This window comes from Chiloscyllium plagiosum, unplaced genomic scaffold (genome assembly GCF_037043375.1).
Source record: "Chiloscyllium plagiosum isolate Xiang-an unplaced genomic scaffold, Cpla_swu_hap1 HiC_scaffold_12, whole genome shotgun sequence".
In the NCBI taxonomy this organism is placed as follows: Eukaryota; Metazoa; Chordata; class Chondrichthyes; order Orectolobiformes; family Hemiscylliidae; genus Chiloscyllium; species Chiloscyllium plagiosum.
Genome location: NW_028270150.1, coordinates 48,577,369 through 48,597,461, shown reverse-complemented (window position 1 = coordinate 48,597,461; position 20,093 = coordinate 48,577,369). Strand labels below are relative to the sequence as shown.

Genomic DNA, 20,093 nt, shown 5'->3' with positions numbered 1-20,093 from the left:
TATGACCAGTTCCTATGAAGTGCGCCCTGAAATGTTGGGGCCTGGGGTCCAATATAGAGGCTCTTAACAGTCCATGGCAAGCTAATGTTGGTAGATACTTGGTCTGATTTTCATATTGAGATTTACTAGCATCAAATTTGCTTGCCGTGGAAGGTAGGATGGAAACATACATATTAATGAGGTGAGATGTGTATTTAATAAAGTCGTTAACAAACAATAATCCCCCTCTACAGGCAATCACTGGTCCTGAGCGAGAATATCACCTCAATGCCCGAATCTTATTTAAAAGATGCATCAGGTTACTCCCAATATTGAGGTAGGCCTCACTGGATTTATTGTGCAATTCTGCCACATTTCTTACAATGGCCCAGATAATTCAGGCTGCTGTAAGATTCTGGCCCATATCTCACTTTCAATGTGGTTCTGTGATTGGACAGCATTTCTTGAACATTCCCAATCACTTGAAGATTACACAAACAACCACTCTAAAATTATCAATCAGCCTTGCAATGCGGTTCACTTCTATTTGTTAAAATAGAATGACCTGTCCTTTGTAAGCAGAAAAAAATGTCCAGTCATTGTATTTTTTTGAATTAAAAGAAAAAGTATGGGGACTATGATGTCCTTCGTCACTCTTCACAACAATGCTTCTACCAATCAGAATTGATTTGGCAACCAATCAGCACCACTTGCTCATGAAGTATAAATTATTACTCCCTTTGAAGTTTGGTATACTTGCATTTGTCCTGGTGAGTGCAAGATGCAAAGCTTCAAAGCCTGTCTTAATTTGTATTCAGCAATTCTCAAATTCTTTACTACTAAGGAACCAATTTAGTTGCAACAACAAAACTGAGGCAAGAGGTCAAGTTGCAAAGTATGACAACATTTTTGCTTTACATGTATTCAATCTCCTTTCATGCCATTTGGAACCATGCAAGGTTACCAGCATAGGTTTCAGTTTATTTAGACCCCAATGTACTCTATTGAGGTGGTACGGTGGCTCAGTGGTTAGCCCTGCTACCTCACAGCAGCACAGGTCCTAGGTTCAATTCCAGCCTCAGGCTACTGTCTGTGTGGAGTTTGCACATTCTCCCTGTGTCTGTATGGGTTTCCTCCCACAGTCTAAAGATGTGCAGGTCAGGTGAATTGGTCATGCTAAATTGCCCACAGTGTTAGGCACATTAGTCAGTGGGTATGGGTGGGTTACTTTCCAGAGGGTCAGTGTGGACTAGTTGGGCTGAAGGCCCCATTTCCACATTGTAGGTAATCTAATCTATAGCTTGCATATTCATCTTATACTTATTTACATTTTTCCTTTAAAAATACAATTACTCACAGTGACTATGCATGCTACTCTTTAATAACCTACTGTATAATTATATCTCTCCTAGTCTCTCTTCATTTTCTTAATTGTTATTTTAAATTGATTAATCTTTGTCGTTGACTCTCCAACTAGACCAAATAGTCTTCCCCTATTCTCCACATTAAAAGATTGATCATATAAAATTCTGTGAGCTCATTTCATGGCCTATTCTGTTCTGGTGGCATTAGACCAAGTAACATTCAGTGCAGCAAATCAGATAGGGTGCTTCTTGCCAAAAACTAACCTCTAAAAGTATGTAATTTTATAAAAATACATCACTGACCTGACCCTCGATGAATCAACTGATAACCAATATTTTTGGAAATGTTCTTTAAATTCTCAGAAATTCATGGACCAAATAGATTTTTCAACAGAATATTTGAACAAAAAGGGACATTACTGGAAACAATTTTAGTCATGGAAAAGCTTTTTCTATTACAGAAGAGGAAATGAAATTAATGCAACATTGTTGGACAGTGACGTTGGTTCAGCAAAAATGTGTGGTTGTTTTTGTCACTGTGACCAAGGCATGATGTTGACTGTTATGTTGCTTGTGTTTTCAGTCAGTGAGTACATCAATTTTACTTTTAAGTAACATGCATGATTAATCATTTCGTATTAGAATGGATCAAGTTTTTTTTACTATCTACAAAATTGTGTTGTAATAGGTGCTGCCACTGAACTGGAGCTGCTACAATCTCCCTCATCACTGAGGCTGCAGGAAGCCCATTCTGCCCGTTTCTCTTGCCTTCTACAACACAATGGCAATGCAGTGAATGGCAGTTTCTATTGGCATCACATTGAAATAACATTTAGTGAATCGCAAGTGAGAAATGTCAGTACTGAGGAAGATGGTCGTATCACTTTCTTCAGTAGCAACGTGCCTAGTTTCCACAGCGTATTGATCATTGAAGACATTCGTTATGCTGACAGCGGTTTGTATTATTGTAACATGGCCATTCATGGAGGTTCACATCCAAGAAAGATCACTGGCACTGGGACTCGCCTAATTATTCAAGGTAAGGGAAAATACCTCGATGAAACTCCCTACAAGTTTGGGTTAGGCATTGAATTGGCCTCTAAAAAAGCACATTTTGTACAGCGGAAAGTCCTACATGCCTCACTTGTTCTGTTTATGACCTATTAACATAAGAATGTGAGAAAGTCTGTAATCAAGCCATAAAGAGCTCCCTCCAGGCTGTTCTGACAGCGGTGTGGAACATACTCCACTGTCTGGTGTTTTTGTGTTGAAAAAGGATTGTTCAACACAGTAGCGTCAGTTGAACAATCCTTTTTCAACACAAAAACGGATATTGTTGGTGAATCTGCACGTCTGGCAGTATCTGTGAGAGGATAGCAGAGTTAACGTTTCGAATCCAGTTACTTCCTCAGAACTCGTCCTTTTCTACTAGTCAACCATTCCCAGTGAATGGCTCGGCCTCGAATTTAACTTCGAACTTCGGGTGACCATCCTCCAAGGTGGACTTTGGGACAGGCAGCAGAGGAAAGTGGCCGAGCAGAGGCTGATAGCTAAGTTCGGTACCCATAGGGAGGGCCTCAACCGGGACCTTGGGTTCATGTCACATTACAGGTGGTCACCATTGCACTACACACACACACACAGATATCCCTACACACACACACTCTCACATACACACGGACACAGGTACACACAGACGCGCACACAGACACTCACACAAACCCTTATAGACACACACTCCCACACTCACACATGCACCCCCTCACAGACTTAAGACACTCTGCACTCACTACACACACACACACACTTTTTCACACTCACAACCCCCACCCCAGACAGACACACACACAGACAAAGACCCATGTGCACACATATATTTTGTGGGGTGAATTTGTACTTGCAGGGTTACATTGTACTTTGCTCAAAAACTGCATGCATTCATGTAGAACTCTCAGCTCAAAAACTGCATGAATTTATGTAATAAACAATAGACAATAGGTGCAGGAGTAGGCCATTCAGCCCTTCGAGCCTGCACCGCCATTCAATATGTTCATGGCTGATCATTCCTAATCAGTATCCTGTTCCTGTCTTATCTCCATAACCCTTGATTCCACTATCTTTGAGAGCTCTGTCCAACTCTTTCTTAAATGAATCCAGAGACTGGGCCTCCACTACCCTCTGGGGCAGAGCATTCCACACAGCCACCACTCTCTGGGTGAAGAAGTTTCTCCTCATCTCTGTTCTAAATGGTCTACCCCATATTTTTAAGCTGTGTCCTCTGTAAAACTCTGTTATCTCACTTTTTAGATTAGAATCAATCTAAACATCAGGTCATAGACAGAGAACACAGGGGGCTAACACCTTCAACATATTGTCTAGCTATCACCATTGTTAACAGCTAACCCGAGAATGCAACTTTAAAAAAAAGGTTTTGTGATTTACACATGAAAAAAGTGAAACTATCTCTGTATTCTAACAGATGAAAGACTTAACAGACAATCAATTTTTCAATGTATAATTTCAGTTACATCACGCTGTAAATTTTTGCTATAAATTCTGTGTTACGATCAAGCCCTCCACTATCACCTGATGAAGGAGCGTCGCTCCGAAAGCTAGTGTGCTTCCAATTAAACCTGTTGGACCATAACCTGGTGTTGTGTGATTTTTAACTTTGTACACCCCAGTCCAATACCGGCATCTCCAAATCATTCGAATTTAACTGAGAGCCTTTTTTAATAAAATGTTTTAAGCGTCCTGTTATAATACACCGCTGAAGTGGGTGAGACTTGAATCTAGGTGAAGCTCAAGTCACACTGTCACCAGACCACAAGAACCCAAAATAGCCAGTGATATTGTGTTCACATATAGGTGACAAAACAGCCACAAAACTGAGCACAGAAAGGCATTTAGCGGCCAACTTTGGGGAAATTGTTTTAGATGTAAGATTTAATTGTACACACCATAATGCATTCCTTCTTAGAATTTCTACAAAATTAAAGCGCAATTAAATTATAACAGCAGCAAATGTCCTTTGGTTGCTATTTCAGAAATATACGCTGTTACAATAATACTCAATGGTGGAAAGATTGCAGAAGTACAGAAGACCATCAGTTCTCTTTCTCTGCAGGAGCAGCGCAGCCTTCCCCATGCCTGTACCCCTGCAGTTTTTTTTAACCCTCCCACAAAGTGATTATCTAAATACCTTTGGAAATTTGCTAACTTTTCAGAAAGTTTTCCTCTGGTCCCCACAATTTTGGCAATGGAAACTATCTCGACTCTGGACCCCTCACGATGTTTCATACCTATCAAAATTCCTCTCAATCTTCTCTTTAAGGAGAACAATCCCAGGACCCCAGGTAAATTTTATGGGGATATGTATTCAAATCCCACCATAACAGATGGTCAAATTTGGATCAATAAAAATCTGAAATTTTAAAACAAGCCAACCTAATGATGAGTAATGGTGACTGTCAATTTTTGTAAATATCTGTTCAGTTCACTTATGTATTTTAGGGAAGGAAACTGCTGTCCTTATCTGATCTAGTATACATATGGTTCCAGACACAGAAATATGGTTAACTCTTAACTGCTCAGTGGTAATTAAGAATGGACAATAAATGCTGGCTGAGCCAGTTACATCCACATCCATAAATGAGCTAACAAAAAAAAAGTCCCTTGGCATTCCACTAACGCAGCCTGGAACATGCACACACTTACTGCCAATGAATGATGCACATTGTCCCTTGGTATTAATGCTGAGGAATCCTTTAACTCTATCACCACTTTATCACCCTTCTTCATGTTTTACCATCAAAAAGGTCGACTCATAACCATGCCTTCAAGTGTCAGTATTTATACTATATTTGGAAAACATTATTACATGACAAAGCTGTAACAAGGAGAAAATGCAATTTCAATGCTCAGCCGAATAGAGTAGTTTTTTCCTATTGGCTGATTCTATTTGGTCCACTCCTTGTAGACTGAAAGGAGGTGGAAGCATCCTGTTGACTCGTCTTAGCTGAGATGTCTGTGGTGGTTAACCTCATCATGGGTGGGGGATTGCCAGAGGAAACTGCTTTTGAATCATTGTAAGGCAAGCTTCCTCATCCTGGCTCTGCTGCACAGACGCAAAGGCAGTCACCTCACAAGGAATGCCACATGGTTTCTCCGTGGTTCTTGGTGTGCACTCTGATGTCTGGAGGGGAGTATCAGCAGGGGCCCAACTGAGACCCTCTTGAAATATTAAGGTGCTGCCAATGCCATTGTCAATCTAGAAAACATGAGGCTGCATCCTGTGGACATCAGCACACAGTTCCTTTATGCATTGAAGGTGCTGCCACCAATGGCTCAATGTTGTAGGTGTACTAAATAAATGAATACAGGATTTCAGGAAAACAGGACAGCAATCATTTGTTTCAGACACATATGTGAAGGGAAAGCCTTAATACGAAGCTTCAAGCTCAGTCTGTTGGCTTACAGAAAATCTTCAAGCTTTATACAGATTAAGCACTTATATTACAATCCCCACACTTTAAGATCCAAATGTCCCATTTTATCTTTGTTTTCCATAATCTTTCATAGGCATTGTCTGTTTTTTCACCTAAGGCCTCTGAAAATATGGCTTCGAGCCACTAACTTTGATAGTCTGAATGCTTTTTTGTTCTTCATTGCTTTACACATCTGTAGTTCCCCCATGCTTTGCTAGCTTTGTGTATTACTGACTGACTGCATGGCTAAAGCTTAACTCATTTAATCCTTTCACTCACCATATGGTTCACCAGTCTTTCATTGGAGAGGCTTATACACACACAGCCCTGAGCCATAACCATGCACATGAACTGGATGGATTCTTACACTTTCAGCTCATGATCCTGCACAGCCTTGGGATACTCAGACCAGTAACAGAAGTGTTTCTACATTACAAGGCAGAAGCTGCATTCCTAGGACTCCTGAGGCTCTACATCTGCATACCTCAGCAAAGCTATGTTTGTCCTCCCTCCTTTGGGGGGAATTGTCCACTTCTATGTCTGCAACATTCTGATGGCTGATTCATGCTCCTCACCCAAAGTCAGTGATCTAATTGCATATGAGAATTCACTAAGATGAATGCAAACATGTACAGATTAGGTGGATTGGCCATGCTAAATTGCCTAGGAGAAAGTGAGGACTGCATATACTGGAGATCAGAGTCGACGAGTTTGGTGCTGGAAAAGCACAGCTGGTCAAGCAGCATCCGAGGAGCAGGAGAATAAGCCGTTCATCATTCCTGATGCCCCTAACATCGATTCTCCTCCTCCTCGGATGCTGCCTAACCGGCTGTGCTTTTCCAGCACCACACTCTTTGACCATGCTAAATTGCCACATAGTGCCCAGGAATCTGCAGGTTAGGTGGGTTAGCTCTTGTAAATGCGGGGTTAGATTAGATTAGATTACTTACAGTGTGGAAACAGGCCCTTCGGCCCAACAAGTCCACACCGACCCGCCAAAGCGCAACCCACCCAGACCCATTCCCCTACATTTATCCCTTCATCTAACACTACGGGCAATTTAGCATGGCCAATTCACCTAACCTGCACATTTTTGGATTGTGGGAGGAAACCGGAGCACCTGGAGGAAACCCACGCAGACACGGGGAGAATGTGCAAACTCCACACAGAGAGTCACCTGAGGCAGGAATTGAACCCGGATCTCTGGCGCTGTGAGGCAGCAGTGCTAACCACTGTGCCACCGTACCGCCAAGGGCAGTCTGGGTGGGATGCTGAGAGTCAGTGAGCTGATTGACCTCTATCTGCACTGTTGGGATTCTGCGATTATATCTGCAATGTACAGATCGTGCATTTGTAAGGTGTGATGATGAGTGTTTGCTGATCATGTTGGCTTATAGATAGAGAGGGAGAGGTGGATATTAGCACCTGTGTGAGAAGAAATCATGAAATTTAGCATTGGAGAGTAGATATCTCTCTTGGAATGAGGCTTTCCAAAGAAAATTGGTGTTTGGCGTGCAGCTGAGTATGTGGAGTACATTACAACTCCTAATAAGTGCAATGTCATTTATAATCTCATCTCTACTATGAGTGCGAATTTTTCCCTGACTGACATCTTCATGGTGTATGACTCTGACTCATACTCCCTCTTCTTTTAAGGTAATGATATGAAGATAGGTTACCCTACACCTCTTTGGGTACTCTCTTACGTTTCTGCTCATGGACGAAAGAGAGCGTGACAGAGCACTGTCAGTGGCAGCTGCTCCAGTTCATTGGGGTACATGAATCAATGCTGGCACGTCCTCAGCAGCATTCTGAATGTGAGCCATTCTGAGCATTTAATAATGGCCGAGGCACATGGATTCTCCTGGTAAGGAGTTGCATGCACCCTCAGATTCCTCAGTGTCTGTCGGCTGCAGCAAAAATCCAGCCTCTATGTATTTCATTGTCCTGGGAGCTTTGGCTTTGATTGTCGTACCTTTCCTTGTCAGGAGGGATGTAGTTTCACCTTATGTGATCCATGCCCTTTTTATATTAGTCCACTGTTCCTTTAAGGTTTTGCCTACCAATCTTCCACTACAATGTACTACTGTGTGGCACCTGATGTAATCTCATGATTACCATCTTTGAACCTGGATTGTCCTCCTTGGAGAAGGTTGAGAGGAGATGTGATAGAAGTTTTCAAGTCAGGAGGGGCTGAATAGGGTTGAGAGGCAGAAACTGTTTCCATTGACAAAATAACCGAGAATTAAAGAACATTTAAGGTGAATGGTTAAAAAAAAAGTAGAGTTTAGTGCGGAGTTATTCTTATAGTGAGTGGGGAGGAATTGAATGCATTGCTTGAAATGGTGGAAACATATTCAATCATGGCTTATATAAAAGAATTGACAAGTAACTCAAAAGAAAAAAGTTCACAGCTACAGAAAAAGACCAGAAATTTGCAGTGAGACAGCCTGGATACAAAGATCTCCTGTGCTGTAACCAATCTATGATTTAGTATTGATTTTGATATTCATTGTCCTACTTTTACAATTTAACTTAAAATAATATATCAAATATATAATTTTAATGATAAATGACCATAAAAACTCTACTAAGGTCTCCCCTTACATGTTCTTTTCCCTGGCTAGAAATCAAAGCCTTTCCCAGTATTGCCTCAAATCCAGAATCCAGTTTCTAAAGATTAGCATCCTGGTTGTTTGTTGCATGTGGCATTTAGTACTTGATCCTCTCTCTTGTGCTTCTGCAACAAAGGTTACACACAGTAGTTAATTTGTCATCTCACAATTACTTTGCACTGTTGGTCATGACTCCCTCTAACATATATTCTAATGTTTGGGATGTATAGGTCATAGGAGAAAGTGAGGACTGCAGATGCTGGAGATCAGAGCTTAAAAATGTGTTGCTTGTAAAGCGCAGCAGGTCAGGCAGCATCAAAGGAGCAGGAGAATCGACATTTCGGGCATAAGCCCTTCTTCAGGAATGTATAGGTCATACTCTTAATTGATTTTTATTTACCATTCCTCATTGGCTGGGCAGGTTGACACGTTAAGTATTCATGTAAAGCACAACAAGATGACACCATCTCATTTCCTCTGCCTGTTGCCATGGTGACCAGATTATAAAAAAGAATGTCCATGCCTTCATTTGGAAAGGACAACATTTGACTTGGGTTTGAAATCAAAGGCAAAGTAGTTTTACTTACATTTCTCTACTCTGGAAAATATCATTTTGATGACAAGGTGGAGCAGGGGAAGTGGCCGGATGGGAGGGGCTGGGCAGTTGTCATGATGATGGCTATTTGTCAGTCTGAGGCCCACTGCAGCTAACAGGAATAATTCCCAATTTCTTCCTGTCTGGAATTGAAACTCATAGGTTACAGTATGCTGGAATTCATTACAGACATCTAGGAGGTGGGATGAGGATTGAAGGCAAAATGTTTGGGATTAAAAAAGCTGAGAAAGACACAGAGGATGGTTTGTCTATGGAATGAGCTGCCAGAGGAGGTGCTGCAATCTGGTAGAATCACAACACTGAAAAGGCATCTGGATGGATGCATGAATAGGAAGAGTTTAGAGAGAAATGGGACAAATGCTAACAAATGGGACTCAGCATGGACAAGTTGGACCCAAGATTCTGTTTCTGTGCTGTACAACTCTCCAACATTATGACTGTACTTAGACTTCTACGATTGTTTTGGCTTTATCCATGGAATTTGCAATAAAGCTTCTTTTTTTATTTTGAGTTACTTTATCTGGATAAATTTAGTTTGCCATTGTTCTGCTCATTTATAATTTTTATGCAAATTGCTCTGTATTGTTTGAGTTGCTTCTTTTGATGTGATTATGCCTTCTACTCATCAGCTTTTAACACTTCATATTAATAACTCAAATTCAATCATGCACATTAGAAATAGTGGTGATTTCACCTTGGAAACATGGGACATCCCTTCCAGTGCTTCCACCAATCTACTCCCCCACACTTTGTGATCAGATCTCTGTGAAGATTTTGTTTGCCACCTTAAATTTATTCCTTATATCAATTTCTAGGGTTGGATGTAAATGTCGCAAAATTTGGCAAAAGCAACTACCTAAGCTGCACCATTGTTCCTGAGATATTCTGAGTATCTGTTGATAGATAGACCACTTTTTTAGATTAAACTTTAACAGGTCATGCATTTCTTTATATTTATATATTGTGATTACAATAGATTGAAAAATGATCACACTTCTGAAACACTTACTGCTGAAAGTTTGTTTCTTAATACTAACTTTCTTAAATTTAATTTTCATAGATGTGATTCACAAGTATGAATTCTATGAAAGTAGGTGCATTATATTATTGTTATTTTTCACTTTCCCGTCAGAATTGCCAGTTGATAATTTAATTATGTCTCATCATAAGTGAGGGTGGGCAGGAATAAAAGAAATGCAATGAGACAAAAAGGAACGTCCGTATTTGGAAAGGAACGGAACTGACGGCAGTGAGTCCTCACAAGATGACTCTGCAGAACTTGACAATTGTGTTAAAATTGTCAAGAACACCCAAAGAAATATTTTATTTTCATATTTTCCAAATGAAATATTATGCCTAGAATAAATAAATAATATTCAAAGATGAGCCTTTAATTCCTTCCAATTCTTTCTGAACTAGTTCTTGCAACTTGGATTAACTATTAATTGCTCGAAATTCTTTCAATGGAATGATTACCTACATCACCAAATGGCTGCTGTGCACTGCAGACATGACTTCAGAAGTCAGCTGCCTGCAACAGGACAGGTTGCAAGAAATGTTGGTGCATGAACCAATGCAGTCATTACTATCTATATTGTATGCAATACCAACATCTGTAGCACATGTGCCACTGAAGAGGAGGCGGAGGAGACAAGAAAAGGCTGGGGCTTTGGCAGGAGCTGGGACAAAATCCACTGCCAGGAGCAGGAGCAGGAATAAGGAGAGTCAGCCTCCATTCGTCTGTTCCATAAAATAGATTTTATGACACAAAGATCTGAAGGGATCTCTTCTTTTCGCACCATATTTAAGACTGGCTGCTGATTTCCATCATTTATCAATGATAGAAACATAGAAAAAATACAGCGCAGTACAGGCCCTTCGGCCCTCGATGTTGCGCCGATCCAAGCCCATGTAACCTACACTAGCCCACTAACCTCCATATGCCTATCCAATGCCCATTTAAATGCCCATAAAGAGGGAGAGTCCACCACTGCTACTGGCAGGGCATTCCATGAACTCACGACTCGCTGAGTAAAGAATCTACCCCTAACATCTGTCCTATACCTACCACCCCTTAATTAAAAGCTATGCCCCCTCGTAATAGCTGACTCCATACGTGGAAAAAGGTTCTCATGGTCAACCCTATCTAAACCCCTAATCATCTTGTACATCTCTATCAAGTCACCCCTAAACCTTCTTTTCTCCAATGAAAACAGCTCCAAGTGCCTCAGCCTTTCCTCATACAATCTTCCTACCATACCAGGCAACATCCTGGTAAACCTCCTCTGTACCCGTTCCAGTGCCTCCACATCCTTCCTATAGTATGGCGACCAAAACTGCACACAATACTCCAGATGCGGCCGCACCAGAGTCTTATACAACTGCAACATGACCTCAGGACTCCGGAACTCAATTCCTCTACCAATAAAAGCCAGTACGCCATATGCCTTCTTCACCGTACTATTTATCTGGGTGGCAATTTTCAGAGATCTGTGTACATGGACACCAAGATCCCTCTGCTCATCCACACAACCAAGTATCTGACCATTAGCCCAGTACCCCATCTTTTTGTTACTCTTACCAAAGTGAATCACCTCACACTTAGCTACATTGAACTCCATTTGCCACCTTTCTGCCCAGCTCTGCAGCTTATCTATATCCCGCTGTAACCTGACACATCCTTCCTCACTGTCAACAACTCCACCGACTTTCGTATCATCTGAAAACTTGCTCACCCAACCTTCTAGCTCCTCCTCCAGGCCATTTATAAAAATGACAAACATCAATGGTCCCAAAACAGATCCTTGCGGAACACCGCTAGTAACGGCACTCCAAGATGAACCTTTACCATCAACTACTACCCTCTGTCTTCTTCCAGCCAGTCAATTCCTAATCCAAACCTCCAACTCACCCTCAATGCCATACCTCCATATTTTTTGCAGTAGCCTACCATGGGGAACCTTATCAAACGCCTTACTAAAATCCATATACACCACATCTACCGCTTTACCCTCGTCCACCTCCTTAGTCACCTTCTCAAAGAATTCACTAAGGTTTGTGAGGTACGACCTGCCCTTCACAAAACCATGCTGACTATCCTAGATCACATTATTCCTATCCAGATGTTCATAAATCCTATCCCTTACAATTCTCTTTAAGACTTTGCCCACAACAGAAGTGAGACTCACCGGCCTATAGTTACTCGGGTTATCCCTACTCCCCTTCTTGAACAAGGGAACCACATTTGCTATCCTCCAGTCTTCTGGCATTATTCCTGTAGACAACGAGGACATAATCATCAAGGCCAATGGCTCTGCAATCTCCTCCCTTGCTTCCCAGAGAATCCTAGGATAAATGCCATCAGGCCCAGGGGACTTATCTATTTTCACCCTTTCCAGAATTTCCAACAACTCTTCCCTACATACCTCAAAGCCGTCCATTCTAATTAATTGTGGCTCAGTATTCACATCGGCAACAATGTCCTGTTCCTGAGTGAATACTGACGAAAAGTATTCATTCAGTGTCTCCCCAATCTCTTCAGCCTCCACACGCAACTTCCCACTACTATCCTTGACTGGACCTATTCATACCGTAGTCATTCTTTTATTCCTGACATACCTATAGAAAGTCTTTGGGTTTTCCCTAATCCTACCAACTAAGGACTTCTCACGTCCCCTCCTTGCTGCTCTTAGCTCTCTCTTCAGATCCTTCCTGGCTACCTTATAACTCTTAATCGCTCCAATTGAACCTTCGTGCCTCATCTTTACATAGGCCGCCCTTTTCCCTTTAACAAGGGATTCCAATTCCTTATTAAACCATGGCTCCCTCACATGACCCTTTCCTCCATGCCTGACAGGTACATACTTATCAAGGACACTCAATAGTTGCTCCTTGAACAAGCTCCACATATCAATTGCACCCTTCCCTTGAAGCCTACCTTTCCAAGCCACACATCCTAAGTCATGCCTCAGCGCATCATAATTTCCCTGCCCCCAGCTATAACTCTTGCCCTGCAGTGCACACTTATCCCTCTCCATCACTAGAGTAAAAGTCACCGAATTGTGGTCACTGTCCCCAAAGTGCTCACCTACCTCCAATTCTAACACCTGGCCTGGTTCGTTACCCAGAACCAAATCCAGTATGGCCTCACCTCTTGTTGGCCTGTCAACATATTGTGTCAGGAAACCCTCCTGCATACATTGGACAAACACCGACCCATCTAACGAACTCGAGCTATAGCTTTCCCAGTCAATATCTGGAAAGTTAAAGTCCCCCATAACAACCACCTTATTACTTTCACTCTTCTCCTGAATCATCCTCACAATCCTTTCTTCTACGTCTCTAGGACTACTGGGAGGCCTGTAGAAAACTCCTAACAGGGTGACCTCACCTTTCCTATTCCTAACCTCATCCCAAACTACCTCAGATGGCGAGTCTTCATCCATCGTCCTTTCCACCTCCGTAATATTATCTTTGACAAGCAATGCCACACCTCCCCCTCTTTTACCCCCACCTCTGACCCTACTAATACATTTAAACCCTGGAACCTGCAACAGCCAATCCTGTCCCTGTTCTACCCATGTCTCCGTAATAGCCACAACATCGAAGTCCCAGGGACCAACCCAGGCTGCAAGTTCACCTACCTTATTTCGTATACTTCTTGCATTGAAGTATACACACTTCAAGCCACTTTCCTGTTTACAGGCACCCTCCTTTGAGATTGATGCCATGTTCCTAACCTCCCTACACTCCAGGTCCTGCACCCTAAAGCTACAGTCTAGGTTCCCATGCCCCTGCAGAGTTAGTTTAGATTTGGGATTTCACTTTGTGATACAAATCATATTTTCTTACATTTGAAGGATTATATTTTATTCAGTCTGGTTATGTTGCAGAAGTCAAGACCACTTTGGGCTCTTCCCTGTCAATCATTCGCTACATTTTGTTCGTTCTGCTCCTATGTTACTTTCTCCTCATTGAGAAATTCTACTAAACATGAAATAAAGGTACGTATATGCACCATATTCAAAATGGCACCTTGCATGTTCAGTAGTTTTCACTTGTTCATGCTAACTTGATTTTAAAATTGAGGAAAATACAGAAGTAGACTGTCTTTATTCTCTGACATGCTGTGGTATTTAACCCTATACTTCATCCTTCTTCATTACCTCAATTATCTAGCTCTGCTAATGGTGAGAGTCGTCTTTCTTTGACAACATCCAGCTCTCTCTCTCTGCCAATTTTTTTCAACCTTGTAACATTCTCTATATGATCAGACTACTTTGTCTGACATTATAATGTGTAGTTCACAAAATCCTCGAGTTGAATATTTTAAGACTGGTGAATTCCTGTTGGTCTCTGACAATCAGGTTTAATTTATTTCTCTGATCAACCTGTTCACAAATGTTAGTACACACCTCTGGAACAGATGGGACTTCAACCCAGGCCTCCAAGTTCGGGTACAGGGACATTACCACTGAACTCGAACAAAATCAGGCTTAATGAGACACATAATCATGTAATATATTACCAATGCAAACTGCTAACCCTTCTGATCTCCAGAAAAAATGACTGGAAGGTGGGATGGTGCTCATAAGCTGAGTTTCTGTGCTTGTTTGATCTGCAGAGCACTGAATTTGCTCCCACTGAGGAGTTCAGTGAGAAAAAAAACCTCTTCTCCCTCCACTGACCGTCTTTCCAAGAGGCCCCTCCACCAACAAATCCCCAGCAATAACTTTCAATATATGGAGCTGTCCTCCAATCTAACCAATGTGTATTTCCTTCTTCCTCCTAAGACTATAAGAAATAGAACCAGCAGTAGGCTCCAGTGCCATCAAACCTGGGCTTTCTTTCTATACAAGATTGAATTTCTACCTTAACATCACTTCCCACTCTATTGTCATACTTCTTAGTTATATCCTTTGATTCTGCTTGTGCTTTAAGACTATTGATCTTGGCCTTAAGCAAACTAATAGACCAAGCATCCATAGTCCTCTGGGATTTAAAAAAATTCCAACTATGTGATCTTTCAATACCTCAATCTTAAATCTTATCCTGAAATTATCAGCCTTAGTCATAGCCTCTCTAGGGAGTGGAAAGAACTCTCCTTTCACTCTGTCCGGCTCTCTAAGACATTTAAACATTTCAATGTGAATACATCTTTTCTAAACTTTGGAGGATATAGGCCAATTTTACATGCTTTTTCCTCAGGGAACCGTTTTCATTCAGAATTCAGCCTAGTACATGCACTATGCAACACCTCCAAGGTAACTAACATCCTCGCTTAAGTAAGGACACAAAGAAACATCAAAAATAGGAGGAGGAGTCAGCCATTCAGCCCTCTCAGCCTGCTGCACGAGTCAATATATTCATGGCTGATCGTCAAACACAGTACCCTGTCCTGATTTCTCCCCATAACCTTTGATCCCTTTAGCCACTAGAACTATATCTGTCAAGTTTTTGAAAACATTCAGTGGTTTGACCTCAACTGCTTTCTGTAGCAGATCAGTCCACAAGCTCACTAGTTTCTCCTCAATGCAAGGCACTGTACAATTGAAGGAAGACATCCTTGCTCCTCTACTCAAATCCTCCCACTATGAAGACTAACAATAACATTCCCTTTCTTCACTGACTGCTCCACCTGCATGCTTATTTTCAGTGACTGTTCTACAGGATACCCAGATCTCCCTGCACCTCCCCCTTTCCTAATCTATCACCATTCAGATAGTAATCTGCCTTACTGTTTTTACGACCAAAAAGGATAACCTCACATTTATCCATATTATATTGCATCTACCACACATTTACCCACTGACTCACTTATCCAAATCATACTGAAGCATCTGCTTACAGCTCATCTTCCCACCCAGTTTTGTGCTCTCTCCAAACTTGGAGATATTCCATTTGGTTCCCTCATCTAATCATTAATATACATTCGTGAATAGCTGGGGTCCAAGCACCAATCCCATTCGATACTGCCTGCCAGTTGGAAAAAGACCTGTTTATTCCTACACTCTGTACCCTGTCTGGCAGCTCATTCTCTATTTATGCCAGTGCATCATCCCCAATCCCACTTTAATTTTGCATGCAAATCTCTTATATAGTACCTAATTGAAAACCTTCTGGAAGTCCAAGTAAACCATATCCACTGACACCCCCACATGATCCCTATTAGTCACATCCACAAAATATTCTAGTGGATTTGTCAAGCATGATTTCCCTTTTGTAAATCCATGCTGAATCTGTCCAGTCTTGTCACTGTTTTTCATTTTGTTATTAAGTGTTCTGCGATTAAATCTTTAATAAGGGACTGTAGCAATCTCAAGTGAACCAGCCGATACTTCCCTGTTTTCCCTTTAGTTCTTTATTTTAAATAGTTGGGTTACATTGGGTCTCCTCCAATCTGTAGGAACTTTTCCAGAGCCTATAGAAGCTTGAAAGATGACCACCAATGCACCCATTATTTTTACTGCCACTTCCTTAAATACTATGCGATATAGATTAATCAGGCCTGGAGATTTATTGGCCTGTACTCCCAGTAATTTCTCCAACACTATTTCCCTATTAACATTGATTTCCTTCAGTTCCTCCCTCTCACTAGACCCTGTTTTCCCCAACATTTTTGTCATGTTATTTATGTCCTTTGTGAAGACAGAACCAAAGCATGTTTTCAACTGGTCTACCATTTCTCTATGCACAGTACACTAGATGCAGTTTTGTCAAAACCCTATCATCAAGAAAAGTGACCATCATCCCAGAGGACTGCTCTCTGATTACAGATCAACAATTGGTGGTGGTTTAATCTGAGGGTCACCACAGCTCAGGCAAGGGGGTGAGCTTGTGAAGGCAGGACCTTCGAGTTAAGCCCACCTGGTGTGGGAATGGAACCAACTCTGTTTGTATCACTCAGTATCACAAACCAGCTAACTAGCTGTTTTTTGTTTTTTGTTTTGTTGTCTTTCTTGCTCTAGTTCAATTATTCCTGCCTGTAAATTGATTGATCTGAATAGACTGAAAATGTGTTGCTGGAAAAGCGCAGCAGGTCAGGCAGCATCCAAGGAGCAGGAGAATCAACGTTTCGGGCATGAGCCCTTCTTCAGGAAGCAGGGCTCATGCCTGAAACGTCGATTCTCCTGATCCTTGGGTGCTGCCTGACCTGCTGCGCTTTTCCAGCAACACATTTTCAGCTCTGATCTCCAGCATCTGCAGTCCTCACTTTCTCCTGATCTGAATAGACTGTAGGTCTAGACATCCCAAGTGCAAAATCACCAGAGACTGCCTGGTTATGCATTAAAAATGGGAAATACAAACATAGGCACATAGAAAATAGGAGCAGGAATAGGCCCTTCTGCCCTTCAGGTCTACTCTGCCAGTCAATACGATGGTGATTAATCAGTACCCTTTTTCCACTTTCACCAGTTGTCCTTTCATTCTGAGAACTACACCTAACTTCTTTTTGAAAACATTCACTCTTTTAGCCTCAACTGATACTTGTGGGAGAGAATTCCATACACTTACCATCCTCTGGGTGAAGGAATTCCTCCACATCTCAGTCCTAAATGCGCTACCTTGTATCCTTAAACTGTGACCTTTGGTTCTGGACTCCCTGGGCATCCAGAACATCCTCCCTGCATTTGACCTGAACTAGTTCACAGAACTGTAATCTCTAAGCAAAATGTTTTCAAACAGTGCCTTTCACAACTTCAGACTATTAAGGGGCATTTCAGTCTATGAAGAATTTTTGTAAGATGTTATGTCGATAGGTGGTGCTAAAATAGTTTTAAAATGTTTTACGTTATTTAAAATAATTATAGTACAATTTGCTTCTCTATTCTGTGTTCGGGAGGTAGTGCACTGTCTCCACGAGTAGGAACTAAACAAGTGTAAGCTTAGAGCAAAAATTCTGAGTAGATCTGTGATATTGTTTACCTTCTCTATCTATTTCTAATTGCTTTCTTCACGTTCCAATTAAAGTCACACCTCCTAATACATTTTATATTCCTATCATTGAGTTTTTGCTTGTGAATTCTGTATTATTTGGGTTTGTAAATGTTAATGCCTGGGACATGATTATATAAGAGAGCATATGACTCAGGGATATAGGGAGAATGATCATTGTTGAAACCATTAAAATCTTGCTGTACAGAGTTATAATTCAGCAATATGTAATGATTCAGTTGTTATTTGAAAATACCGACAACTAAGTAATTATTTCAAAACTAGACTAACCAACTTTTATTTCTTCATGAGATATCTGCATCGATGGCTAGAACCAAATCAACCACATTGCTGTAAGTTTGCAGGCACACCTAGACCAGAGAGGGGTGGTAAATATACTTCCCTAAAGGGATTACTGAACCAAATGAGTGTTTATGACAATTTACAATGGTTACGTCATCACTTTTTGACTGACCTTTCATTGAATTCAAATTTTGACCATCTGCTCTGGTGGGATTCCAACATATGTCCCCTGAACAGTAACCTTGGGTCTGGATTACTAGTCAAGTGACATTACCCATTACCCTACCACTTCCTCCTAAACAACATGGGAGCCACAGGGCTGGACTCCACACCACTGAAAATGTGATGCCAAAGCAGCATAGACAGTTGAAGAACTCCCAAAACAACTCCATAATCAAATTGTAGAATCAGAAAATCAACTTGCAGACATTTTGAAGGCTGTACAGAGAAGCATAGCAGTCTGTGAAGAAATTCCCAATCCCTTGGTTGCAAGCTTCGTGTAAGAGAATCAAACAACGATCATGGATGTGGTGAGTAAAAGATCACTTATAATGATGCATAAGGCAGATAGCTGTGTGACAATGGACCCTCAAAGTTGCATAAAAGCCATTTGAAGGTTCCAAGCATTCAGATTGACATGCTGGGACTTTGAGGTTTGGTTCTGGTCACCACTGCAGTGTCCTGGCCTGCACTGTAGGGAAAAAAGAATTACAGGGGACATAGTCTGGGAAAGCCAGATCCCTATTAAGAGCAGCTTACATTTAAAACCCTGCTGTCTTGGTCTGAGGACACCACCATTATACACAGTGACAGCAAGATAGCACAACAAGAAAAATTAAAAAGTGGCTGCAAATATTCAATACTCCAAGGGAAACAGTAAAGAGACTATTGAAATATCTTAAAATAAAATGTTTTCAACAGCTTTGCATGGTTTGAGTGTACTATGTTTTGCTGAGGAATTCCCCAGGAAAGCCAGTGACTGCGAGAATCAATGAGGGGCTGAGCTGTGTGGGAAAGTTTCAAATACTGGAAAAAAAACTTAAACGATACAAAAGCTTAGAAAAATAATTGATTCTAAATTTTAACTATCTGTGAGAACTGGATACATAACAGAGCCAAATTAAACTCAAAACTGGGCCCTTTGGAGAAAAGAGATTCTTGAGGTATTGAATTGCTTCGGGATTGGACAATAAGGCCAAAGCTAAACATGTCAACACATTGCTCCAAAGGAAAAAAAAGCAGACTTATTACAAAACAGGACATAAATGTGAAGAAGTCTTAAAAGCCTTCAATGACTCTTTCAGTCTGAGGAGCAACAGGATTCTGGAAAAGGACAAGTTCAACACAGGGTCCAGAAAACAGGTGAACCAGTAACTACTTTTATTAAAGACATTGCCAGCCCAGGTGAAAGGTTCAAGAATGGAGACTTATGACTAGAATTAATACAAGACTGCATAGCAGTTGGTATTGTTGATGAATACTTACCAAGCCTTTTGCAGTCTAAGGAGAGACATCACCATAGGCAAAGCAACACAGCTGATGAGACAAACAGAGGTCTGTAAATATAACAGGGCAATACTGGATAATAAAGAGAAACTTGGTTCAGGAAATCTCCAGTGACCAAAAAGTTCTTAACCACAGAATCATAAAAGAAGCATCAGAAAAGGAAGTATACATGGGAGAGCAAGTGCAAATCCGTAAACCCTGCCAGTGCTATGATATCTTACAAATATTGCAGAAAAATAGTCCATTTGAGAGGAAGTGATGAAGTACAAACTCTACCTTCACTGGTTTC

General features: G+C 41.2%; 1 long non-coding RNA gene and 1 gene segment (V, D, J or C); one reads left to right on the top strand and one right to left on the bottom strand.

Moving 5' to 3' along the window:
- LOC148148534 (uncharacterized) overlaps nucleotides 1–19,839 on the bottom strand; it is a 44,245-nt gene extending 24,406 nt beyond the window's left edge. The window contains exon 1 of the long non-coding RNA XR_015758855.1: nucleotides 19,784–19,839. This is a non-coding gene — a long non-coding RNA (uncharacterized LOC148148534). The remainder of the gene's footprint in view (nucleotides 1–19,783) is intronic.
- LOC122555189 (T-cell receptor alpha chain V region 2B4-like) lies at nucleotides 1,896–14,132 on the top strand. The segment is given in 4 exon segments: nucleotides 1,896–1,929; nucleotides 2,032–2,382; nucleotides 4,391–4,506; nucleotides 13,938–14,132. Coding segments are annotated over 4 exon segments (615 nt in total).
- Nucleotides 19,840–20,093: the final 254 nt, after the last annotated feature.